This window comes from Trachurus japonicus, chromosome 7, assembly GCF_045865225.1.
Source record: "Trachurus japonicus isolate A0001 chromosome 7, Traja_1.0".
NCBI lineage: Eukaryota > Metazoa > Chordata > Actinopteri > Carangiformes > Carangidae > Trachurus > Trachurus japonicus.
Genome location: NC_140913.1, coordinates 15,493,588 through 15,520,017, shown reverse-complemented (window position 1 = coordinate 15,520,017; position 26,430 = coordinate 15,493,588). Strand labels below are relative to the sequence as shown.

At 44.8% G+C, this 26,430-nt stretch overlaps 1 protein-coding gene across 1 annotated transcript; it reads left to right on the top strand.

The window, feature by feature from the left end:
• Positions 1-22,883, top strand: sema3g (semaphorin 3G). Its single transcript, XM_085781441.1, has 16 exons — positions 1-270; positions 7,424-7,584; positions 10,158-10,217; positions 12,777-12,896; positions 15,017-15,107; positions 15,220-15,336; positions 15,557-15,699; positions 15,825-15,939; positions 16,046-16,115; positions 16,579-16,723; positions 17,280-17,511; positions 17,594-17,685; positions 18,088-18,129; positions 18,241-18,466; positions 20,188-20,318; positions 21,610-22,883. Exons 1-16 carry the CDS (start codon positions 177-179, stop codon positions 22,120-22,122), a joined length of 2,352 nt encoding a protein of 783 aa, XP_085637567.1. The 5' UTR covers positions 1-176; the 3' UTR covers positions 22,123-22,883.
• Positions 22,884-26,430: the final 3,547 nt, after the last annotated feature.

Sequence of the window (26,430 nt, the reverse complement as noted above, 5' to 3'; positions counted from 1 at the left end):
GCTCCAGTTTCAGAGCGCAGTCGGTGGATAATTGGGCGGAGCGGCGGTCGCTCCGGGGCTCGGACACTCGGACGTTTTTTACGCATCTAAGGAATCGAGTTGATTTTTGTCGCCGTGAGAGGAGCTCGAGATTTCCCCCAAAACATTTGCTGGAATATCGTCAGCAATCGATCAGGATGAAGTTTAGGTCTTCGCTCCTCATGGTCCTGCTCTTCTTCAGCGTCTCAGCGACCAAGTTACACGTCCCGCGACTGAGGCTGTCATACAAAGGTAATAAAGTGATTGGCTATCTATCTATCTATCTATCTATCTATCTATCTATCTATCTATCTATCTATCTATCTATCTATCTATCTATCTATCTATCTATCTATCTATCTATCTATCTGATATCAGAAGTGATGGGCGTCTGTGAGGAGTCTCACCTCTGTGACGCATCAGTCAACTTGTTAAGTTAATTAGCAGCTGCCTCGTGTTAATTATCTTGCACAAGCTTAAGTTTAATAAACACTGATCCTCGATCAGCTGATTAAAGCATTTCATAGGGCAACTGAGAAATAATGTAACATAATAACGGTGATTGGGTTTGCCAAAACTTTTCCATGTGTGTGTGTGTGTGTGTGTGTGTGTGTGTGTGTGTGTGTGTGTGTGTGTGCTCATTGTTTGGTGTAATCATCATCGGTGATTGTATCACACAGGATTTCCTCCGTTCAGCTCCAACAGAAAAGTTACTGGTCTTCCTGTTGGAGAGAGAGAGAGAGAGAGAGAGAGAGAGAGAGCCCAGGTTTCATCTTCACACTTCATGATGAACAGATTAGCGTGAAATCAGCTCAACATGTTTGTGCTTCCATGGGAGTTTAACATCTTGACCCTTGACCTTTCCCCTGAGAAGCAGAGCAGCTCCAACAGCTTTGGTTAAACATCAGTGACCAACTAAATTTAAGCTGAATAAGATCCCGAGAGTCAATTATAATTGATCCATTTTTGGGGGATTACTGATCTGTATGTAGGGCAGAGGCTGATGTGTGAGTCACTAGAGTTTCTTCTTCAAGGAAATAAAAGCATGCTGAGGAAAATCAGGCTCAGACTCTCAGTGAGGTGACAACAGGTTCTCTCACCCGTCCAGGTGACCTCCCACCTGATGCTGCCGCGTCCCTCTCATGTCCTTGTCCTCTGTTCGATGCTCTGTCTCTTCTTACATCTCCAACCACCCCCATCCCAACAACGTGTGTGTTTTCAAGAGCCCCCTGTGTGTGTGTATGTGGTTGGCAGGACTCCCAGCATCTATACCATCCTCCCATCATGCATCTCTCTGTGTCTTTCATTTGTCTTCTTGCTCCTTCAATCTGCTGCTTTTATTCATTTGAATGCCCTGTGTCACACGCACACACGCACGGACACACACACACACACACACACACACACACACACACACTTCAGTGAAGAGTGTTTGTTTTCACTAGCAGCCTGTGAATTAATGAGTTTGTTTTCTCAGTCGGCGCTGCCCTGCAGCAGACAGGGTTAGTTGTTCTGAGGTGGGCGGAGTCATCTGTCAGCGGCTGGAATGTAGGACGTCCTCTCTTCTTTCTTGCCCTCTTCCTTCTTTTCATCCATCTGTTCATCACTCATCTCACTGCTGCACAACCCCGACGACCCCCTCATCCACACATCGGTCTCCGTGGAGGAGGGGTCAGGGTGCCTGGGGTCACAGGTCAAAGTGTTGTAGAGGAGGGGTCAAGGTAACAAGGTCATAGGTCACAGTGTTGTAGAGGAGGGGTCAAGGTGACAAGGGTCATAGGTCACAATGTGTTGTAGAGGAGGGGTCAAGGGTCATAGGTCACAATGTGTTGTAGAGGAGGGGTCAAGGGTCATAGGTCACAATGTTTTGTAGAGGAGGGGTCAAGGTAGAAAGGTCATAGGTCACAATGTGTTGTAGAGGAGGGGTCAAGGTAACAAGGTCGTAGGTCACAATGTTTTGTAGAGGAGGGGTCAAGGTGACAAGGTCTCTGGGGTCATCACTTCGCTGCTAAGAGTCAACCCTTCCCCCAGTCTGGGTTAGGGTCATCAGTTACACCACCATGAGAAGAGAATAAACACTCAGCTGTTTGAACCAGAACAAGGGTAGGGTTAGAGAGAGAGAGACAACAGTGAGTTTAAAAGAAAAGAGATGGAGGATGAGATGATGAGAGAGAGGCTGTGGTGACTGAGAAAAGAGCGGAGGCTGAATGAGAGGAGGGAGGAACCTGAAAGCTGAGAGACACTGGTCCCTTTGAGAGACAGAGGTTGAAGGCTCAAGTCCCAACAATGTGTCTTTGACCATCTGTCATGTAGATTACTCACTACTGCACCTCTTTGTGTGTGTGTATGTGCAACTGGTTTAACATGACCATCTCAAATCATAGAAGTAAGTTCTCAGTGAGGGGTGGGGGTGGGGGGGCAAAAAACTATTTGCCTAAACTTTGTACACTGAGCCTGAGCCCCCCCCCCCCCCCCACCCCCCACCATGCTTCAGTAGTTCACAAAGTCAATGACTCAGTTTCCAATGAGCCTCCACTGTCGACTGCCATTAAATAAGAAACAAAAAAACAGGAACAGGGAAATCAGAGTCACAGCAATGCTAACATGCTAACTGTGACAATCAGGGCCGTTGCTAGGAATTATGGGCCCCCTGAAAGAATACTAAAGTGGGCCCCTGCCCCCTGACTTTTCCACTTTTTTTCTTAGACTATGTATGTATTATCACGTTTTATTAACTTTGTTTTGATGCTAATTTACTATGAGTATTAGTCAGGGTCTTATGCAGAATAATTCAGTCATACAAAGATTAGACTACTGGGGTTTTTGTGGGCCCCACTGGGCGCTGGGCCCCTAGAATTATCATCACCTTTCTCCCCTATACAAAGGCCCTGGTGACAACGCTGATATGAGACTTTCCCGTGCTGAAGAGGTGTGAGGGGAAGGTGGAGGTGGGTGTGTGGAGACGCTGGTCTGAGCTAGGGCTGACAGTGGAAGACATCAACAGAGTGACATCCACATTACAGTAATGTGGACAAATGAAGTGAAGGAAGGATGATGGATCAGTCAGAGGAGGGATATAAAGTGAGAGACGGGTGGGTGTGTGTCATGGGGAGGTGGGGATGGGTAAGCGCAGGGTGGATGTGTGTGGGGGGGAGGGCACAGAAGTGGATTAAAAATGGGAGGAAAGATGAGAGAGGACCAAAAATTGTGATGGACAAGAAGAAACTGGCCATGAGGGAGGGACGGAGAGAAAAGGCGAGTGAGAGATGATAAAATGAAGGGAGGAGGAGAGGCAGAGGAGGGAGGGAAGGGTGAGAGGGTGAGTGTTGACGAGGATCGAGGGTGATGAGGTCACACTCTACGCTGTGTTTTGATTGGCCCAGGACGGAAGATTTGGTAACAAGAACTCTGACAGCCATCGTTAGACAGCTGTGTGTGTGTGTGTGTGTGTGTGTGTGTGTGTGTGTGTGTGTGTGTGTGTGTGTGTGTGTGTGTGTGTGTGTGTGTGTGAGGAGCAGGAACAGGTTGCAGGAAATCCCTGGATTTACTGTGTCATGGCTGATTTGGTGTCTGAGGATGAATTGTCCCGTTTAAACTCTGACATCTGGACGTCAAACGACCAAGATCTGTTATTGATTAATGACTGATGATTAATTATACATTAATTAACTATCTAGGATCAATTATTTCTAAATGAACACTATGAACACACCTGAACAACATTGTATGTCGTATGTATTGGCTAAACTGTGCGACCACAGTTGTTTTCTGTCCTCTGATAACGAACACAGCAGGTGCACCAGGTGTTTGCTGTCATGGTTACATCAATAAACCGTTCCGACTCGATAAAAGAAACAACATAGAAAAAATATTTTCACCATGAAAAATCATTTCGCAGATGAAACACAGCTGTCCTGGTTGAACGAGGCCGCCATAACGATGGTGTCTTATCAAAAACAAGAGGCCGTGAAGGTTTTCTCCTGCTCACATGGTTCAGGGTCCGAATCAGGACGAACCTCTGACCCTCTGTCGATCAGTTTGAGCTACAGCGGTGACACTGACCTTCTGATTTTAAATCAATCAATCAGCTCAGTGACGGAAAAACTCAGGAGGTCAGTCCAAGAAATTTGTGGCTGTCAGCTGAGGATAATTTACATCACGAGATTCATTCTGTGTGGAGATGAACAAATTAATATCTGCACCAGCTGTCATGGCAAGCGACCAAAAGGTTTTTCTTTCTCATATAAAGTTGGTATGAAAAAAAAAAGAAATATATAAGAAATAGAGCCTAGCCCCAACACAGAGGAGACCCTCACTGGGAGGATGAGAGGGAAATGTGAGAGCCACAGGAGGATGAGGAGGAGGAGGAGGAGGAGGAGGATGAAGGTGGGGGCGTGGGTGGGGGGCTCTGTGAAATGACTTTTTGTGCGTGTGTCAGATTCCAGAAATACTTGGCACTGCAACAATAAACAGGCGAGATGTAATGAAACCCTGGGAAGTGTGTGTGCATGTGTGTGTGTGGCTTTTACACGCTGCCTGTACCCAATTTGTACATTAGAGATGTCGGCATGAGATTTGAACTTTTTTTACTCCGTAAATCTTTTCCTCTGCTTCAGCCTGTCCCCCTGATCCGCTGAATGCATTGGGCAGAGATCTGGTACAGTGTGGACACATAAAAACAAACCTCTAGATTCAATGTGGGTTGAACTTCTCACAGAAAAACCTTTAACCTTGATGACAGAGCAGATCCAAGTTTGCTGGGAAGAAGAAAAGCTGCTGCTGCTAAATGTAAATGTTTTCCTGCCTCAGGTGCACGACTCTACAGCTTTTCCTCTTATCTTTAATCAGGAGTTTGATTACAGTTCATTGAGCCGTGGTGATTAGGGGACCATTTCGGATCCAGCTGCTGTGAATCCACAGTCCAAATGTCTTATACCAGGACAACGCCTCTGCCTGACGGACAGTGTGAACACAGTAAACGAACACACTGGTCTCTGTAGTGGCTGAGACGACACGATGTGATGACTGAGCTCTGACACCTACAGTGAAACCAGATGCCGGTTCGACTGCCGCTGTGGTTTGGCTGCTGTTGGGCTGCTGCCTTTTAGCCGTGTCGCACACATTGGAGACAGATGTGGAAACGCGGGGGGAGCGAGACGCAGAGACATGAGAGGTGAAAGTGAAGACACCACAGAGGAAGTTAAAGATGGATCAAAAGAAGATAGAGGATGTGATGGAGAGAGAGGGAGGTTGAACTGATAGATGGAAGAGAGGAGGAGGTGACAGACAGCAGGAGAAGGAGATTGGTGTGGTTTCACCATGAGGTGATGAGCTGCTGGAGTGATAACAAGCTGTTGGCTCACCTTTCCCCTCTGTTTGTGTGTGTGTGTGTGTGTGTGTGTGTGTGTGTGTGTGTGTGTGTGTGTGTGTGTGTGTGTGTGTGTGTGTGTGTGTGTGTGTGTGTGTGTGTGTGTGTGTGTGTGTGTGTGTGTGTGTGTGTGTGTGTGTGTGTGTTGTGTGTTATGAGTGATCATTGTTAAATCTCTCATAAAAACTGTAAGAGTTCAGATTCTTCTGCTTAAGATACTTATAGGAGGACGCTCATAGCTCTTGTAGTTAAGACATTTGTAGCGTGGCGTGGCTTTAACTCCACAGACTATTTGTTTCCATAGTCAGGGCTGGTGTTTTTCAACCATGGCTGTGATCTAAAAAACTAAAATCAAGCATTTTACTGTTGTATCCACGGCAAACATGATTCACTTTTGACTGACACAGCAGATGTGGACGAAGCAAGACTTGTGGTTTCATTGTGTGAATCTATCTGACCCACTAGACAAGTCAAAGTTGTGGCAGTTTGTCTCTTTTTAACGTCACTCTGAAGATTGTAATGAATTTAACATTCTTCAATTCTCCGGCTCACATCGAGTTTCTGACACACTCACACACACACACACACACACGTAGCTCTGATCGCTACAAGCTCAACAAGCGTAACGACAACAAGGAGTTCACAGTGTGCAGCTTCTCCTGCCAGAACAGAAAGGTGTGAACATTAAACCCTGAAGAGCTGCAGTATCAGCTACACGCTCTGCACACACAGGGTCACACAAAGACAAACATGCAAAGCCATATGTTCTTCGTGCAAAGACACACACAGATACACAGCGGTGTCTCAGAGCTGTGATGGAAAGGCTGATCAGAAACAGGAACATTTCACATGTCTCTAAACAACATTTGATATGAAACAACATTTGATATTAAAATATGTTATGGTGGCAGCGTTCTCCAGGATTTGAAGTAGTAATGATACAATGCTGTAAGCTCGCCCTCCACTCTTCACCCCCTCTCAACCCCCTCCTCGTGTTTCTCTCCTGCCAGTCTCAATAAATCCATCAAACGTCACGACCCTCTCTCTGCCCGTCTCCTCCATGTTCATTATTTTCTGACTCTTACCAGCTGTCACCCCCTCCACCCCAGCCCACCCTGTTTCTTCTCTTTCCTACTTTGTCTTTATCATTCTCCACCTTCCTCTCTCCTTTTCTCTCTCTCTCTCTCTCTCTGCTCGTGTCTCATTTTTCTCTTGTCAGCAGATTTAAAGTTTCACATACTGTCGTTCTCATGAAACTGTTCACTACACTGGTTCAAGTGGTCTGTTGTGTGTGTGTGTGTGTGTGTGTGGTGAGAGGGACAAGGTGTCACTGCTTCGCGGGGCCCCTGTGCTTCCCACTGTCAAAATCCTGAGTGGAGAGTGACTGGTGCTACTTTCTCAGAGCGAGAGAGAGAGAGGAATAACGGAGGTGACAGACGAGTGATGAGAGATAGACGGAAAACTGCTTCAGCCAAATGACTTTACACCAAGAGTTTGACATTCCAGAAAGGACGGGGGTGCAAGTTTTTTTTATATGCGGTATATAGTATATTTTTGGGGTGGTTGTAGGTTTTTAATTGAAAGGAGAGAGACAGGAAATGGGGAGACAGAGAGAGGAGGAATGACATGCAGCAGAGGGCTATAGTCTCTGTATATGGGGCGCCTGCTCTACCCAGTGAACTGAACGACGCCCCGGGGTGCAACATTAAGGATAGGACACAGGTGAGGACAGTGGACAGGTGAGCAGGTGAAACAGGTGTAATAAGAGTTCAGCGCTTTGAATCTACAGACACTGAAGACATTAAAGACGCAGTTGTTTCAGTCCAATGATGACATTTAATTGATAAACCATTGGAGGTGATCAGGACATTGTTTTCTTCTTCAGCTTGTGTTTGACACCATCTTCATGTTCTGCTATGAAAATAAAACATTTTCACAGATTTCCTTACCGCCTTCTGTTTTATCCTCTCTTCTTCTCCTCCTCATCTTGTCTTTTTTGTACACCGTCACTCATCATTTTGTCTCCTGTCTCTGCAGACCTGCTGTCCACCAACAGGTCGTCTGTCTTCAGTGGTCACCATGGCGACCTCTCTCTCACTGCCATCTTCCTGGATGAGTACCGTGACCGCCTCTTCCTGGGGGGGAAGGATGTCATCTACTCGGTCCTGCTGGGACCTGTGAGCAGAGAGTCCAAACAGGTGAGTGTCTGAGGGTAGTGATGGACAGTCAGTCACCTCACTGCAGAACATCTGTTTAAAACCTTCGTTTATACTTAAACTGAAGCTGACAAAGTTTATCTGATGACAATATGGGGAACAAGTAACACAGCATCAATGGTCCATTCACTTCAACTAGTCCTGACTTCCTGGTAGAGACACTTACTGTTGGATGCTGTGATGTCACCGTCCCTGCACCTTAATCCGTGAGCATCAACCTTTAAACCACTTGTCACTCAAACTTTCCCTGAGTGGAGTCTAACAGCTCGGCATCGATCAAACCTCCTGTTGAACCTCCAGGTGTTTGAAAATGTCTGTCCTGTTTCTCTGTCAAAATAAAACTTGCTGAGTTTGAAAAGAATCACACACTTTACTGGTGAAAAGTCATGAACTGAGGCCTTTACATCTGTGCACATTATCACCATGATAATTATGGATTGTAAAGGTGAGGCAGGTATATTCAGACAGGACAGAGGTAATTTAGCCAACTCCCTTGTCTCTAGTCCTTATGCTAAAATAGGCTAATCCCTGCTCCATTATGAACATAGTCGTCTAAATGTTTGACTGCTATTTAAAGCATGTGTCTTTTATTGAATGTTTTTATCTTACTCATAATTTCTCACTCACATCATGAGAAACGCAATTATTTCCAGGCAAATAATAATTTTTCTTCATCCATTAAACTTCTGATTTAATAAATTTATGTTAATCTTGTACAAGAAGACATTTTCATAACCAGAGTGAAACTGTGAGAAACTCAGTTCACAACATTTGGCATAGAAATCTTTCCACTATAAAAACCTGAGCAGTGAAATAATAAGAAGGAGTGAGTTATAATTCTGAACACATTAAATCAAAGCGTCCTGAGCTCAAGCTGGATCAGAACCAGACGAACATTTCACTTAATGATAATTGCACATGAGTGTTCAGGAAACACAAACAAGCAGCATTCAGATCATCGGAGTAGCAAATGCAAATAATGTCTGAGAGCAGAAGATTTAAGAGTAATCTGAAGATACCCCACGGTCTCAGGAGGATCCTGGGTGGAGGAGGTTGGCCGTGGAGAGTGCTGAGCAGGGCTGTGGATGATGGATTGGACGTTGCAGCGCTGAATGGAAATGACTACGGCCGTTGGCAGCCAGGTTGGAGGCTGAGCTTATTTCACAGTGTATCAGTGTCAGTGGTGCTATCAGGCTGCTTCAGGTCAGACTGTGTGTGTGAGCCGGGCCCACATTCATATCAGCTTCCTGCCAAAGAAACCGCTCCAGAGATGTGAACCACCTCCAGCCGAGCTTCAGCCAAGCCCTGATTTCTACATCCACGTCAGTCGGCCTGAAACAAACGACTGTTTTTAATGGATTCCTGTGACTGGGAGCCAAGAGCACGAGGCGGGTCGGTGTGCGATGGTGTGGAGCTGGACATCAACAACACATTCACAGGAGAGTTGATTTCACAATAAAACACTGATACTGTGGCTCCACTGAGTGTGGTTTAGTTTCCTCATAAAATGGTGAAGTAAATCTCCCTTTAGTCTGAGTTTAATTTAACTTTCTCTTTGTCCAGACTTTGGTTAGTTCTTCTCGGCAAACTCTACATCCATTCGAACAGAAGTGGAGACTCAGCAGAAACTTGTGTGTGATACAGTGTGAGACAGTGTGTGTGCAATGGGTCTGGATATCAGTGTGATGCAGGAGGTGAAGGTCTGACAGACTGAGCCTCTTACAGTTTTTCCCATTCTAGTATTAGCATTAGCATCAGAGCTCAAACAGGCTTGTCAGTGTCACAACCTTTAATTTACAGAGTCCTGCATGTTAGGACCCCGACCCCTGACCCCTGACCTGTAATCATTAGTTCCTGACCTCAGTTCAGGGTGTGAAGAGTAAACAACTGAATTCAGCTTCTATTGTCTCTACATCTGTTTCTATTTCATACTCAGTGTTTAACACCAGCACACACACACACATAATAAAGGAGGTCACAACCAGAACGGAACCAGCTCCGTCTGGACAAAGAGCGATTGTCTCAGAGAGACGACGTCTGGTTCTGAAACACTCAGCCCCTTCAGTCCGTCAGTTCATTTTACGCCTATCCCAGATTCAGCTCAGCTCCCACTTGGTTGTGCAGCCTCTGGGCGTGGCCTGATCAGATCATGTTCAATTTGAACTGTGAGAACCAGTGTTATTTATTTATTTATTTGGATCCTGTTTTTTTCTGAGCTCCAGATGTTCTTGTACAGAGGAGGGAGGCTGAGCAAAGGTCTGATTCCATCTTTGGATACAGCACAGAAGATTGACCGTGGAGGGGGGCGGAGCCTCAAGTTTATATCTATAAACGGTTTAATGACTTCATTATAGAGAATCTGTGTGGGTTGTGACAGGACAGTGCAGCAGAGAGCTGCTCATAGACTATTGGTCTGAGATTATGAAACCGTTTTTACTTCATTAGTACAACTGTGTTAAAACAGGACAAATCAACATTGAGCCTGTGTGGCTCCCACAGAGGAATCGGGTCGTTTTCATCTCACTCTTTCTCTTTCTCCATCTCTGTCTCCTCAGATCTACTGGCCTCCGTTACCTGGCAACAGAGAGGACTGTCGTGAAATGGGGAAGGAACAGGTGAGTTCCTGTTTCGATGATAAAACCTGTTGCGCAGTTTGTCTGTCTGTCCCTTCATCCTACCAGTGACCTGAACAGTTCAGTGTAGTGGGACAGTCTCTGTTCGACAGAGGGAAAGGGAAGGAGTTAACCTTTGACCTGTTGAGCAGCTCTCACCTTCAATAATATCACAACATTGTTTCAGCCTTAAATAAACTCATTCAGACCAGGGTCTTAAGTGTCATCACATACAGTAGAGTTGAAGATAGAGCTGGAACAAGGAAAAGGCAAAAGAAAGAAGAAGTGGCAGAGAAAAAGGAGAAAAGTAGAGAAAGGAAGGAATAAATAAAGAGGAAGAGGGGGAGTTTCTTTTCTTTGATGTTTTCAGAAATGTCAGTGGTTTAGTGCTGCTCAGAATAAATGGAGCTAATTATTGTTGGACACACACACACCTAGTGTCATGTGAGCCTTGTGAGCAATGTGCAGAGGAAACACCAAATAAAACTGATATAAGAGATGCAAGACACACCTGCCACTTCAAACACTTCAAACACACACACACACACACACACACACTCACACACACACTCATACACTCACACACCTCCTAACCTGTTCCAGATGGACGGGGTCTGACTTCAGGCTTCTTGCCATGAGCACAAGAAGATTTATACCTCTCAGAACTGTGTGTGCATGTGTGTGTGCTACTGTACTGTCCACAGTGGGGAGGAGGAGTCACAGTACATTATTAGCCAGGTCTAAGATGACTGTATGTAATGCTAACCTGTGCCAGAAGAGCCATAAAGTCTGTGTGTGTGTGTGTGTATGTGTCTGTTGTAGGAACAGATAGAGATGTTTGACTCCACATTCCTTCACGTCTCGCACTTTCACATGTTTCACAGGTTTTCTTTCTTGTGTCAGATTAGATGAATTACACGCACACACACAAACATCTTTTCTGTGTCTGTTTAACACAACAGTTTGACAAGAAGTTGTAAAGGTCAAAGGTCCTCACATAGTGTTTGGAGCTTTGTGTATGCATAACTATCCTTAGTCTGTCCTCAGTCTGACTGTCTCTTGATGACTGTGTCTGTCCCCTTAGTGTCCTCTGGATAACCCTCTTTCCCCTTAAACGTGTTGCTGCTGATGGAGTCTCCTCCAGGGCTCTGAGCAGTTCAGTTCTTCTTGGTGGCTTTTTATTGCTTCTGTTATATTGATGAGGAGAGGACACACAGACAGAGCCCGTGTCTCTGGTTCGTCCTCAGATCCTCTAATGCTCTGATGTGGGTTAGTCCAGGAGGTTTCTGTTCGGCCGCATGTGAAGCAGCAGCCAAATGTTTCTCTAAGGATCAAACAGCTGCTGAGACCAAAGACCTGATCCAGCTGTGAACGGCCTTCATTGTGCTTGTGTGTCTGTGATTGTTGTGTAGGAGGTCCTCCTGTTGACTGTGGTCTGGTTCATGTGTACATAACATGAATGTGTTTGTGTCTGTGTGTGTGTTGGTCCTCATTTCCTGTTTGTACAGAATCAGACTTTCTCCACTGAGCTTCACTGTTTATACTGGAAACAGCTCTCGGTCCAAACCTGCCACTCCTTCTCCATGTTCTTCTCTATGTCTCTATGTTAGCTCCGCATTAGCTTTTATCAGCTCCATGTTAACTCCATGTAAGCTCCAGGTAAGAGGGTTAGAGGTCAGAGGTCAGGTGCCTTGGCTGTGTTCCTGAGTGATTGTGGCGTTGTGACGTTATACTTGAACTGTGTGGATGGAGCAGGGTGTCGTCGCTCGACTACGCTCAGCAGTGAGGGCTGATAAATAGACATTGTTCTCTCGCCCCCCGCCTCCCTCCCTGTTTCAGTCCTAACTGGAAATTTCAGAGTTTTTTCTGAAAGCTCCAGCGAGTTGGTGATCAAACCGCTCTATGTTCTGTTTAACTTCCTCCACTTCATCTCAGTCCAGACCACACACACTCCCAGGGTGGGTGGGTGGGGGAGACACATCTGAGGCAGATTTCTGTCCTAACTCGGGACACAAAGACACTGAGTAAATCCAGAACTGGCGTGAATCAATAATCAATAATCAGGTTTTGTCAGTATAAACACACAGTGTTTCAAAGACAGGCAGATAATTAGGGGGAGATTTAGATTCTGTTCCATTTGTGAGTTTGTTTGAAGAAAAAAATCTCCACAATGATTTAAAATGTTTTTGTTAGAGAGAGACTTGTTTACATCAACACACACACATAGACAAACTGGGTTTACAAAGAGATCCTCCAGACGCTCAGTGAGCTCAGATGAGTTCGACCTTTTGAACTTAAGAGAGCGAGTCGGCCGGTCCCGACACCGCTGTCAGACAGGAAGCAGGAAGTAGTCGAGTCTGTGCTCCCTCTGGATGTCTTGTTTCCTCCGCCCGCGCCTTCTTTGTTCTCACTCTCTTGTGTGTGTGGGTGTGGTTGTACGTGTGTGTGTGTGTGTCACTGAGCCACTTGAATCTCTTTCACTTGTTCACTTACAAAGTTAATCATCTTCCTCTTCATCTTTATCAATGTGTGTGTTAATCTATGTTAATCTATATCATGCAGACGGAGTGCTCCAACTTTGTTCGCCTCCTGCAGCCCTACAACCGCACCCACCTCCTGGCCTGTGGCACCGGAGCCTTCCAGCCCATGTGTGCCTTCATCTACGTGGGACACCGGGGAGAGGTGAGCGGGGTGGGGGGGCTCATATAAGATCGACTGACGTTAGCGCCTAGGAGAGATCAGTTGATCCGGTCTACACTCTTCATCTTTGGGCTCTGTGCACAAAGACACCTCCACTCTTCCATCGGTTAGCGGTTAGCAGCTAACTGCTAACAGGTCAGGTGTTCTTCAACACCTGTCTGGGGTTAATGGAGGCGGATTGTCACAGTGGGGTCAGAGCTGCAGGTGATGTCATGTATCAGAGGGTCAAATGGTGAAGGTCGGGAAACGAGTGGTGCTATAAAGGCCTGTGTGTATGTGTGTGTGAGAGAGAGAGAACGTATGTGTCTCCGCAGGGAGTCTATCCATTTATTTAACACTCGACAGTCTGACCTCTTCAAGCTGTGAATCTCAGACTGGACTCTGGGTGGGATGAGCTTTGACCTCGTAGGTGTTTCATCTCAGCAGCAGACATACACAAACTCTCCCTCTCTCTCCCTCTCTCTCTCTCTCTTTCAAAGTTCAGATCAGACCAACGTTTCTTCATGGTCTGCACACAATCTACACACACACACACAAACTGGAGTTGCCATGGTGAGTGACACAGCGCGATAGATGTGAAAATAAACCACATTACAGACCCAGACCACACACACGCACACACACACACACACACACACACACACAAGCGAACAGTAAACTAAAATAAATGACACAAACTTGAACATATAAATATTCAGAAACCTGATGAAAGACGAGAACATTCAAACGTAAATATATAAAAACAAATGTGTTGATAGACAGAGATTTTATGACACACACACACAAATGGTTCAGATTCTAGGAAACCATTGTAACTGAGCTGACACCATCACAGAACCTCTTAGTGTGAAAAATCATGAGAAAAAGGAAAATAACAATAATAAACATCCGTTTATTTATCAGTTCATGTTGGCTCCGAAACAAACTGATTTAAATTAACTCTTAATCTATCCGTCTATTTGATGATCAGAACTCATCATCGCCATCCTGTCAGACTGTCTGTCCTCAGTCCGTCTGTCCTTAGCCTGTCCACATCCTGAAACAAATCTAGAGTCTCTGCTGAGATGAATTAGAGACAAACACACAGATTGAGAGGAAGATATACAGAGTGGGTGTGGCCACGAGGCCCTATGAGATTGGACAGAGGACATGGCCAAGTGAGTCCAACTGTGAGAAGGGTGGACACACCGTGAGACATTTAAGTTTGAAACTTCAGGGTTTTATGGACTGTGTGTGTGCATGCATCACATTTGGAATAAATTGAGCAATAATGACTCCGCTGTGTCCATACATGTGCATGTTATGTGAAAGATGTAACTTGTAACATATTACATGTTACCAAAACGTGTGTGTCGTGCACGTAGCCTGATGAGCTGCTGTGTTGTTGTCTCCTTCCCTGTGGTCTCTGCCGGGACAATGGTCCATTGTTTGTGAGAGGAACAGAGTCGGTTCACGGTGAGGACACGTCTCACGGGGAGGACGGGGATCAAACGCCACCTAGACTGTTGCTCCTTCACGCAGACACACTTCTGTCTAACTAAAGCCTTTGTTTCCAGTGACTCCGTGACCTGGACCAGGTTCACTTGTGACCTGGATCAGTGACACTGGGCAGATTCACCAGGTGCATTAATGTGATGCACTGCAAATACTCAAAATCTTTCCAAGAATATTTGTCTTATTTCTTGTCAAAATGTCTCATTTCTAGTGAAAACTAATCTCTTTTCGCTTAAAATAAGACTCATCACCTAAAAAATTTACTTGTTTTTAGATCATTTTCACTTGTTTCAAACTAATTTTCACTTGAAATAAGTAGAAAAATCTGCCAATGAAAGCAGGTTTTTTTGTGTTTGTAATAAGAAAGAAAAACTTGCTTTCACTGGCAGATTTTTCTATTTATTTCAAGTGAAAATATCCTTGAAAAAAGTAAAAAGTGTCTAAAAACAAGCTACTTTTTATTTGATGAGTCTTTTTTTAAGTAAAATGAGATTTGTTTCGACTAGAAATAAGACAAATATTCTTGGTGAGATTTTGAGTTTTTGCAGTGTGGACTCTTTCTCTCTCTCTCTCTGTCTCACTATAACCCAGTGTCTCTCTCCCCTAAGCACGTCTTCACGATGGATCGTACAACTGTGGAAAATGGACGGGGCAAAGTTCCTCCTGACCCCGGCCTCCCCTTCGCCAGCACCTTCGCTGGTTTGTCCACACACACTGATTTATTCATCAATACATTTTATTGATGTAAGTCGATTAGAAGACACAGAGATGCTGAACCACCTCAGGTGTAACCGTCCCTCCCCCCCTGCAGGCGGGGAGCTGTACACAGGCCTGATGGCCGATGTCCTGGGCAGAGACTCTGTGATACTCAGGAGTCTGGGAGGACGCTCCACCATGAGGACAGAGACGGACGAGAAACTTCTTCATGGTGAAGCTTCAACAACAATTATAATTGATTCATACATAGAATTCATATTCTAGGCGGTGAAGCTCAAAAACACTCTTGATTATTATAATAATTGAGCTGTCTCACCACACCTCTAGACTGGTGACCATAGACTGTATATAAATATTGGTGAGAGGAGAAGAGAAGATGAAGAGATGTTTTAAATCAATGGCCTCTCTTTATCCTTATCCTCATCCTTCAGATCCCAAGTTCGTTGCTGCCCACCTCATCCCTGACAACGACGACCGAGACAACGACAAAGTTTATTTCTTCTTCACTGAGAAAGTCTCAGAGGCCGGAGACAGAGAGGGAGCCATCCACACACGGGTGGGACGAGTGTGTGCGGTAAGACAGAGACACGCACAGACACAAACACAAACAGACAGACAGACAGAGAGGCTAAAGGGTCGGGGGTCAAAGGTAAATATCTGTTTTATCGGTGTGTTGGTTGTTTGTTTGTTTTGTATCAGAATGACGTGGGAGGTCAAAGAGTCCTGGTGAACAAGTGGAGCACGTTCATCAAGGCCAGACTGGTCTGTTCTGTGCCAGGGCCTCACGGCATTGACACACACTTCAACCAGCTGGGTAAGACACCACACATACACATACACAGACACACACACACACACACTCTCTCTCTCTTACACACACACACACACACACACATACTCACTGTTTCTCCATTTGACAGAGGACGTCTTCCTGCTAAGGACAAAAGATGAAAGGAACCCAGATGTTTACGCCATCTTCAGTACAATCAGGTGAACACATCTGGTCCTCTCCACTGTCATTTCTTGTTCAGTTATTATCAATTATTATCAGTCATTATGTGTTATTATCAGTTATTATCTTTTATTGATGTTTTTTAAGTATATATTTTTAATCAATAGTGTAGTAGTAGTAGAGAGAGACAGGAAATGGGGAGGCAGAGAGAGGGGGGCGCCTGCTCTACCAACCGAGCTAAACGACGCCCCTTATTGATAATTTTAAGGAAATGTCTGTTACATCCTCAGGTGATCTTCATCAGATAAAAACAGTGAAGTCATTGACCACTGATTAGTACTGATTTGCGGTGAAGGCTCAGTAGATGTTCTCACTTTGTTGCAGCTATCAGACACTTTGCCTGTTGATGCAGCTTGTCATGTTGTTCTTCTTCTCTCTCCATGTTGTGTTTCTGTTTCTTCTGTCGTTCTCACTGTAACCCATGTCTGATTTTCTCCACAGTAATGTTTTCCAGGGTTTCGCGGTGTGTGTTTACCGTATGGCCGACATCAGAGAGGCCTTCAACGGACCCTTCGCTCACAAAGAGGGTCCGGAGCACCAGTGGGCAGCGTATGAAGGCAGAGTGCCTTACCCAAGACCTGGAGTGGTGAGTTCACCTCATCACTGCACTTACTGACATTATAACTGACTATGATGAGTCTCACTGAGTCTGGAACTATGGGATTTATACATAATGATATTACAATAACAAACAATGGTTCGCAGACACACACACACAGGATCACAGCAGAGAGCAGAGAATGAGGAGAGGAGTAAATGTGGTCCATGTAATTTGTTGATTTCTTAGAGATGATGAACTGAATGTGAACTGATCTGGTTGAATGTTGAGTGTTTGATCGTAAAACTATTCAGGTCTGTGAGTCACAAACTGAACTCAACGCCTTCAATTTGTTTTTAATCAAAGTTTTGTGAGACTTTTATTAGATTTGTTTCTCCACCTGGAGTCTCTGCTAATCTGTCCTCAGCTGTCTCTCCAGTTTTATAACCCTCCGTCTTCACCTGGACACTTTTCATGACATGGACACGTTTCCTGTTTGCTCTTTACGTCAGTGGTTGTGAAGCCACCGTCATTGGCGTTATGGTCATTCAGATGGTAAAAAGGCCTCAGCTCCTCTGGAGGTTTAAACTCTCTCTGTCCTCAGTGTCCCAGTAAAATCACCAACCAGCCAGGCCGAGAGTTTGGCAGCACCAAGGACTTCCCCGACTCAGTGCTGCACTTCACTCGCAGCCATCCACTGATGTGGCGCCCGGTGTTTCCTGCCCTGCGCCGGCCCACACTGGTTAAGACCAACATCCCCTACAGGCTGAGACAGATCGTGGTGGACCGGGTCGAGGCAGAGGACGGGCAGTATGATGTCATGTTTATCGGCACGGGTGAGATCAATGATCAAGTCAAACACCTGGTCTCACCTACTCGCTGCACCTGCAGCTCACAGTGTCTCCTCTTGTCTCTCAGACGTTGGGACGGTGTTGAAGGTGATAGCTCTGCAGGGAGGAAACAGTCTGGACATGGAGGAGGTCACACTGGAGGAGCTGCAGGTCTTCAACGTAAGTCTGATTCCACCAGGTGTCCCTGTCAGAGCAGCGGCCATTTTCTTTCCAGGTCGTCTGTGTCGTTCTCGTGGTCGTCTCAGTGACACAGACAGTCAATTGAACTCTTAGATGGAGTGATTCGATTTTAGTGGACAAAGGTCAAAGTCAGTGTGCGGTCCCACAGTTGGCCAGTGACCAAACTTCATGTTTTCTATGACTGTGAGAACAGGCAGTGACTGAATATGAGAGGGGGGCTAACTCTGGTTCATTATTATACTGTTATTAATCTATAATATTAATGTATAATTAATGTTCATATTATGGCCACAGTGAAGTAGCTTCCTTCCTCACCACTTATCATGTTTGTTTACATCTGAATTGTTGAGTTTCTCTTTGTTTCACCATTTCCTGTTTCAGGTCCCGACTCCAATCACCTCCATGGATATTTCTGTGAAGAGAGTAAGTCCCAATGACTAATCGCTCATTTTGATACTCACTGACTTTGTTGAGGTGACTGGTCCTTATCACCTGTCTCCTCTTCCTCCTCCTCCTCCTCCTCCTCCTCTGCAGCAATCCCTCTATGTGGGCTCTGCAGCAGGTGTGGCGCAGGTGAAGCTGCACCGCTGTGAGACATATGGGAAGGCGTGTGCCGAGTGCTGCCTGGCAAGGGACCCGTACTGCGCCTGGGACGGGTCCTCGTGTTCTCGGTACACCCCCAACAGCAAACGCCGCTTCCGCCGGCAGGATATCAGGCATGGGAACCCGGCACTGCAGTGTGTGGACCAGGGTCCCAGCGGTAGGTGTGGCCTCTCCTCTTCTCTTGGACTTGCTGTCATATCACACTGCAAAAACTCAAAATCTTTCCAAGCGTATTTGTCGTATTTCTTGTCAAAATGTCTCATTTCTAGTCAAAACTAATCTCTTTCCACCTAAAATGAGACTCATCGCCTAAAACTTAAAGGGATAGTAGCATTTTTTTAAAGTGGGGTTGTATGATCTACAAATAGCCCCTAAGTACTTTAATTGCAGTAGAAGACTCTCTGCACTCCTCCCGTTAGCAACGCCAGCCCATAGCCCTGCCCAGAGATTTACAACATACATTGTTGTGAATGGACCCAAAGAAACTATTTTCGTGTCCTAAAAGAGGTTTTACCTGAAAAAAAAATACACAGTTCCATTTTTAGCTATAATATAATTTTTTCCAGCCCTTCAAAGTGCAGGAAAAACACAATTTTTATTTGGAGCTAACCAACTGCTGATCGGCGGGCGCTAACCCTGGGTGGAGGGATACGTAAGTTGGTTAGGTCCAAATAAAAATTGCGTTTTTCCTGCACTTTGAAGGGCTGGAAAAAATTATATTATAGCGAACAATGGAACTGTGTATTTTTTTCCAGGTAAAACCTCTTTTAGGACACGAAAATAGTTTCTTTGGGTCCATTCACAACAATGTATGTTGTAAATCTCTGGGCAGGGCTATGGGCTGGCGTTGCTAATGGGAGGAGTGCAGAGAGTCTTCTACTGCAATTAAAGTACTTAGGGGCTATTTGTAGATCATACAATCCCACTTTAAAAAAATGTTACTATCCCTTTAACTTGTTTTTAGATAATTTCACTTGTTTCAAACAAATTTTCACTTGAAATAAGTAGAAAAATCTGCCAGTGAAAGCAAGTTTTTTGTGCTTGTAATAAGAAAGAAAAACTTGCCCCACTATCAGATTTTTCTACTTATTTCAAGTAAAAATATGCTTGAAAGAAGTAAAAAAAAAAAGTGTCTAAAAGCAAGGTACTTTATATGTGATGATGAGCCTTATTTTTAAGTATAATGAGATTTGTTTTGACTAGAAATGACATTTTGACTAGAAATAGGACAAATATTCTTGGTAAGATTTTGAGTTTTTGCAATGCACACGGTTTCCTGGCAACCAGAAGATGGGAAAAAAATAGTTGAACTGATGGAAGAGAGGAAGAGGTGATATAGTCAGTGGTGATGAGCTGCTAGAGTGATAATAAGCTGTGAGCTCACCTTCCCCCTCTGTGTGTGTGTGTGTGTGTGAGGAGAAGGTGTCGGGGCAGGTACTGAGATCAGGTGGTCACGTGATCAGGTGATGAGAGATGCATCCATCGAAACCTCTGTATGAACCTAAGAGTTTCTTTGTGACGACGTGTCAGCTTGTTGTTACAGTCTTGAGAACTGCAAGTTTTTTCCCTGACACTGAATCATTCAGGTGTGTCCTCACCTGTCTTCACCTGTCCTCACAGGACAGGACAGGTGAGCTCGGTGGAGAGCAGACATGTACTTTATTTGCTCTCTCCTCAACAGCTCAACATCACCTTCAAGTCTGCACGCTACATGTAAAGTTATGGCTGATCAGGGTTAGCTTATTAGCTTAGCACAAAGGCTGAAAGTGGGCGAAGAAGAAGACTGTAAGAAAGAACATGATCGCATGTTAACATTATACATACAGAGAGAGAGGAGCTGCCACTTCACTGTCTCTTGTTGTCTCTGTCTCTGTCCAGAGGACCTGGACGTGGTGGAGGACAGACTCGTCTATGGGACTGAGAACAACAGCACCTTTCTGGAGTGTGTCCCTCGCTCTCCACAAGCCTCTGTGACCTGGCTTGCCCAACACAACGAACATAAGGAGGAGGTGATATCACACTCAGTGTCTCAGTGGAGGGTGTGTGTGTGTGTGTGTGTGTGTGTGTGTGTGTGTCTGTCTGTCTGTCTGAATTTAATTAGGAAAATAATAAAATTCCTTGTCATCAGTTTTATTCTCTCAGGCTGTGCCCTAAATATAGTGGACTACATAGTGACTATTTTGTAGTGCTATCTGAATACCCTATAGTGGACTCATAGTATCCCACAATGCGGTGTTAAAAGTAGTGTACAACCAATGGTCACTAAGCAAGTAATACCATAATGCATTGCGGTCATGCATCGCGGTTCTGATCGCGATTGGCATTCATCTGCAACATTTTAATAATGCAACGTAAAAATGTAATTAACTGCACGGCGGAGAAGTGTCCGAAAGTGTTTTTTCATTTTACCAGTGAGCTCACTTTAGTCCTCTATATAGAATTCACTATAGTGAGTAGGGAGGAGTGAATGAGTGAGTGATTTCGGACACAGCCTCAGTCCTTCCATCACAGCTGTTAGCATGCTATCTTCGGTAAAAGAGCAGAGAGCTGCCAGTGAGTAAAGTTGCTGAGCTAACAGTTAAAGCAGAAGTAAGCGGAATTTTTGTGTTAATATAAGTCTTAAATAGTTATATCTTCCGACAGCAATCACTTACATAGAGTGTTTGGTCTGAAACACGGGTCTGTCAGTCACTCTGCTCTGCTGTAAGCCGAGGAGAAAACTTTCCTCATATCCTACAAGTTTTATCCAATGAGGAGAGAGAACGGCATGAAGGGCTGTGTGCAGTCAAGGGATGCGCGTGAATGTGGTGACGTAGGGACAAGGACCAATAGATCCATGACGAGGGCGGGGGCTGCTAACTCCATCAGCTGACAAGAAGTTATGGTGCGTTCAAGGCAACCCGTAACTCGTGTTTTTCCGACCTGTGAAGTCGTACCAGTTCGATCTGGTACGAGTTCACGGGTCGGAAGTTACGAGTGGTCGTTATAGTGCACTTTCACAGGCAACAGGTCGGAAAAACACGAGTTGTGGGTTGCCTGGAACGCTACAAAGTCATAAGTTGTGACTTGAAGCTGTAACTTACGGTTTCAAAAGCCTGCCTGGAACGCAGCATTAGCCAAAACGACCGGATCGCTTACTTCTGCTTTAACATGACTGATGCTAACATGACGAGTCCGTATCTGACTGTGCACCTTGAATTTCGTTGTACACACAAGTACAATGACAATAAAGTATCTTGAAATCTTGACTATGTAGCATCAGCAGCACTTCAGGCACGTTACACTCTCTCTGCTCCTCAGGTGAAGCTGGACGACCGGGTGATGTCCACAGAGCAGGGCCTCCTGTTCCGTAATCTCCTCCGTGAAGATGAAGGCGTGTACGTCTGCCGATCGCGCGAGCATGGCTTCACTCGGACAGTGGCCCGCATCACCCTGCGCGTCCTCCAGGGGGAGACGGTGGACGAGCTGATGGTGCGCGACAGTGGAGGTCTCTACGACTCCTTTAAAGACCGGAGCACCGGAGGCTACAGGGCCTGGATGCCGTGTAGCACGTACAGCAGGGGAGCCTCGACCGGCCAAGTCAGCCAATCACGAACGTGGTTCAAGGATATCATGCAGCTGATTGGGCCCTCGAACCTACCGCAAGTGGAGGAGTACTGCGAGAGGATGTGGTGCAACGACAAGCTGAGGAGGAAACATAAGAGCATGCTGGAGAAGTACCGGCAGGCGCAGGAGAGCGCTAGGAAGGCTCGCAGCAAGAGCTCCGGAGAACGCAACCGGACGCCACGCGACCTGAAAGCGTGGGAGGAATAACAGAGGGGATGTGGGCGGGGCCAAGAGTAAGAGACATGACAGGACCAACAGCAGCCTGGTAGTTTGACTTTGGCAGAATAATCCAAGGCCATGAAGTCAGAGGTCAGAGGTCAGAGGTGTATGGAACAGAAAACGCCTGAGGATGTTTCTAAATAATCTCATCATGTAGATGTGAAGCGTTATGTCTGCTTCACTGACCCTCTGAACTGTTGCGTCACCTTCGTGTTTGTCATGTAAATATTCAGATTCATCATGAGAAACTCACTTTACAAACTCTCCTGTTCTTCACAGACAGGTCAACGTGTCTGAAACCACTGGATCCACCTTCATCTTCATCTTCATCTTCATCTTCATCTCCTCCATCCTCTCCATAGTCTTCCTCCCCCTCTGTATTTAATGATCTGTCTCTGTTTCCTTCTTCTTCTTCCTATAAACTCCTCATATGAGACTCAGGTGTGTTAGAAGACACATGAAGCTAATGGAGCTCTCTCTCTCACACACACACAAACAAACACAACCTCCTCACTGACCCTGAGCCAGAGATTTAGGGGAGCTGATTTTGTCACTGTTTGTCACTGATTTTATTATATTTTTAAGTCTCCATCAAACACTCAGATGTAGAGTTGTTGTAGTTCCGTGGCTAACTGGAATCTAACAAAATTAATAAATAAAATCTGTAATTTATGATAACAATAAAAAACTGGAGAAACCGTATGTAACATCTGACAATAAAAGAAAAAGAAAAATTACTTTTTATTTTGGTGATGAAGAAACTGAAATGAAATGTTTCCTGTTTCTCAATCTGTTGTTCTGTGACCCCAGTCCTCCTCACATGTCTATGTCCATATCCTCTGAACTCATTTTCCCACAGTTCCTTTGTGCACTGCAGGTTGACTGACAACATAGGAATAACAGAGGAACAGTTTCTCTACTGTTCCTCTGTTAGACCTCTCCACTGTTCATAGTGGATTCAGCTCTGGTTTCAGGAGCTTCATGGTTTGATTGATCACCTTGTTTTTAACCACTGATCAGAGCAGAAGCTCAAACTCTGATCAAACTTGACCTCATGTGAAGTAGTGTGCGTGTGTATGTGTGCGTGCGTGTGTCTGTGTGTGCACGCATTCGTGTGTGTCTTCTAGGAGCCATTTAATTACTTCAACTTAGCCAGGAAGTAAAACACTAACACTAATGAACAGTGTGTGAACTTCAGGGCGTGAGAATGACCTCAAAGGACGAACGAGGAGAGAGAGAGAGGTCAGAGGTCGAGATGAGGGGAAGAGACAGATGAACTTATAAAAATTATAATAATCATACCATCTCTGCTAAAAACACATGATCATTTCATTCATTATTTTTTTTATTTGGAGGTGACATTTTCAAAACATGTTTTACTCCAGCAAAGTTTCTCAGTCCAAGGATAGAGTTGTTAGAGGAGTTAATGCGTCGTTAGAAAACGGTGAGAATGAAACACAGACAGTAACAGAACGAAACCACGATGAGTTTGATCTGTTGATTCTCTGAAGCAAATTCTGTTTTTATTTCATCAAAATTCTGTTTAAACTGCTACAAACAAGTCTGGACCGGTCTGATCTAGTCTGGTCTAGCATTTGAGACTGAGCTTCACGTTAATTTAATGTTTCATTATTAACTAAATGTTTCATCAATATTTATAGAAAAGGATTCAAAACAAACAGCTGCTTTTCAGTTGTTTACAGTTACATGTTGTTATTGAGCTGCTTGTTGTGCTCACTTTGTTTTAGTGTAAATAGAATTACAGCTGATCGTTCAGTCCAGACGATGATCCAACAAACAGGAAGTAGTTTTACTGTACAAACAGCACTGTGTGACGTGTCTCTGTAACATGTGACTGTGGCTCTGACACAACGAGCCTCATGTAAAGTGTATTTATGTTTATTTAAATGTCTGCATGCAAAACAGCAACAAGTGCTTTTGTTGTTGTTTTTTGAAGTGTCTCCACGCTGTGTAGTTGTGATGTTAACAACATTAAAGGTGATTTTCTAATATTAACCTGGTTCTTGACTCAATATTGTTACTGGATGTTGGGTGGGGGGACAAACAGCTGATACTTTACAAACCAACATTTACTCTGACAGAAAAGGACCGCAAGTCGGTCGGATTCAAACCCACGGCTGATGCGGTTGGAGCCACTGGGCGACCCCTCCACCACCCTGACCACAAACAGAGCAGAGTTTTAAAGCTCTGAGTAAAATACATTTATTATTTTCCTCCACGACATGAAATTGTATCAACACATTGTGAGTTTACAGCTGGAGATACCTCACAATCCTCTGCTGTGTAAACAGTTTATACTCAGATGTAACAAACATAGACCACTGAGTTTTCGCTGATGTTTACTTTTACGCTTAGTTTCAGATGTGCATTTCCTGTATTGTTTCCCTCTTTATATTCACACACGTCACATTGTGCGACTCTAAATCGGACGTAGATGATCAGTCAAGATACAAGAGGAGGTGGAAAGTCTGGGCTGCTGCTCTGGGATCAGTCATTCTCCACCTGATGATCCTGGTTCCTTCTCTTCTTTATTAAATTATATGATGTTTTTTATATTACATTTATTTTCATGCTCTGCTTTCCTCGCCTGCTGTTTGACTTGGTGGAACTTATAGCTCATCCGCATCAACCACAGGGAAACACACAGATGTGTTCACTGCCAATCAGATTAATCTGGTATCTGGTTAGGTAAGTCGGGTTAAAGCAGAAGTAACCGGTCGTTTTAGCTAACTTCTTGTCAGCCGATGGAGTTAGCAGCCCCCGCCCTCGTCATGGATCTATTGGTCCTCGTCCCTACGTCACCACATTCACGCGCATCCCTTGGCTGCACACACAGAGAGGACCGCCCCTTTATGCCGTTCTCTCTCCTCATTGGATAAAGGTTGTAGGCTACAAGGAAAGTTTTCTCCTCGGCTTACAGCAGAGCAGAGTGACTGACAGACCCGTGTTACAGACCAAACACTCTATAGAAGTGATTGCCGTCGGAAGATATAACTATTTAAGACTTATATTAACACAAATATTCCGCTTACTTCTGCTTTAACTAAGTCTGATTAACTGAGTCTGATTAATCACTTCCCCTTTGGCATTGTCTCATCTGTATTTACCAAGGAAATGTTTCACTTGCTATTTTTATGTGCATTATTATTATTATTTAAATTCAGCCTGTTGACAGCAACTGAGGATGATCATCATCATCATGATGTCACTTCTTGGCATTAGCCAGATCCTCCTCAACAATGACCTAACCTTTAAGCAGAAAAACATGTGTGTTTACCCAGAGCGGAATAAACAGCTGAAAGCAGCACCTGGTTATTTAGAGACAACGCAGAGAGACGCACACACACACGCACACAGTGCACTTCCCGTTCCTGTTTAGGAAGAATGCTAAAGTTGGATTTGGTCATTTGCCAGATTGTCTTGATTATATGGTACTGACCAGTGTGTGTGTGTGTGTGTGTGTGTGTGTGTGTGTGTGCATGCGTGTGGGTGGGTGTGGGTGTGTGTGTGTGGGTGTGGGTGTGGGTGTGCGGGTGAGTGAGTGAGTGAGTGGGAGCCCTGTCTCCTTTGTGTCAACAGGCTTTCTAACTTGCTAAGGCAAATCACTGTGGCAATTATTGTTAATTAGGCTCATTAATCATTTGACATGTCAGTCTGTTTAACTGCCTAGTGTGGTGTGTGCGTGTGTGTGTATGGTGAGAGTGTGTGTGTGTGTGTGTGGGGGGGGGGGGGGGGGGTATATGTCCTTACCAGTAACTGAATTAACTTATTTTCACTGTGTTTGGAGTTAAATCCTATTGGATATTACAATTTTTTGCATAATTTCTTACATAAACTCCAAGACGACCAAGTTAGGCATATTGTGTTTGATTGGCTGAAAGGGCAGAGCCTATCTGGGGGCTTACATCTGGTAAAGGTGTCAAACAGACACAGGAACAGGATCAGTCCTGTCAGGTGACTCCCTCTCCTCTGTTTCCTGCAAACACTTCTTGTCCAACACGTTTGTATTTTGTAGTAGAATTTTTTTTAACAAGAGCCTCAGTATCAGACAGTGAACAGACCAACAGCAGAGATTTACATTTACCTTGGAGACCTAAGTCACCGTTTTTTGTTTTTTTTTACCCTGTGGTCATTCATGTAAACACTGGTTATAACGATGCAGAATTTCTGCCCCCAAAAAACTGGAAAATGTCGTTCATGAAACATTTAGTCCAGAGGAAACAGCAGCACATGGAGCAAACTGATGAGAAAGCAGGTTTCAGGTGAGGTCCTCAT

Coding starts and splice junctions, on each gene's coding strand:
- sema3g (XM_085781441.1), top strand. CDS start 177: ATGAAGTTTAGGTCTTCGCTCCTCATGGTCCTGCTCTTCTTCAGCGTC. Junction 12,897..15,016: donor ACGTGGGACACCGGGGAGAG/GTGAGCGGGGTG, acceptor CTCTCCCCTAAG/CACGTCTTCACGATGGATCG. Junction 20,319..21,609: donor ACAACGAACATAAGGAGGAG/GTGATATCACAC, acceptor TCTGCTCCTCAG/GTGAAGCTGGACGACCGGGT.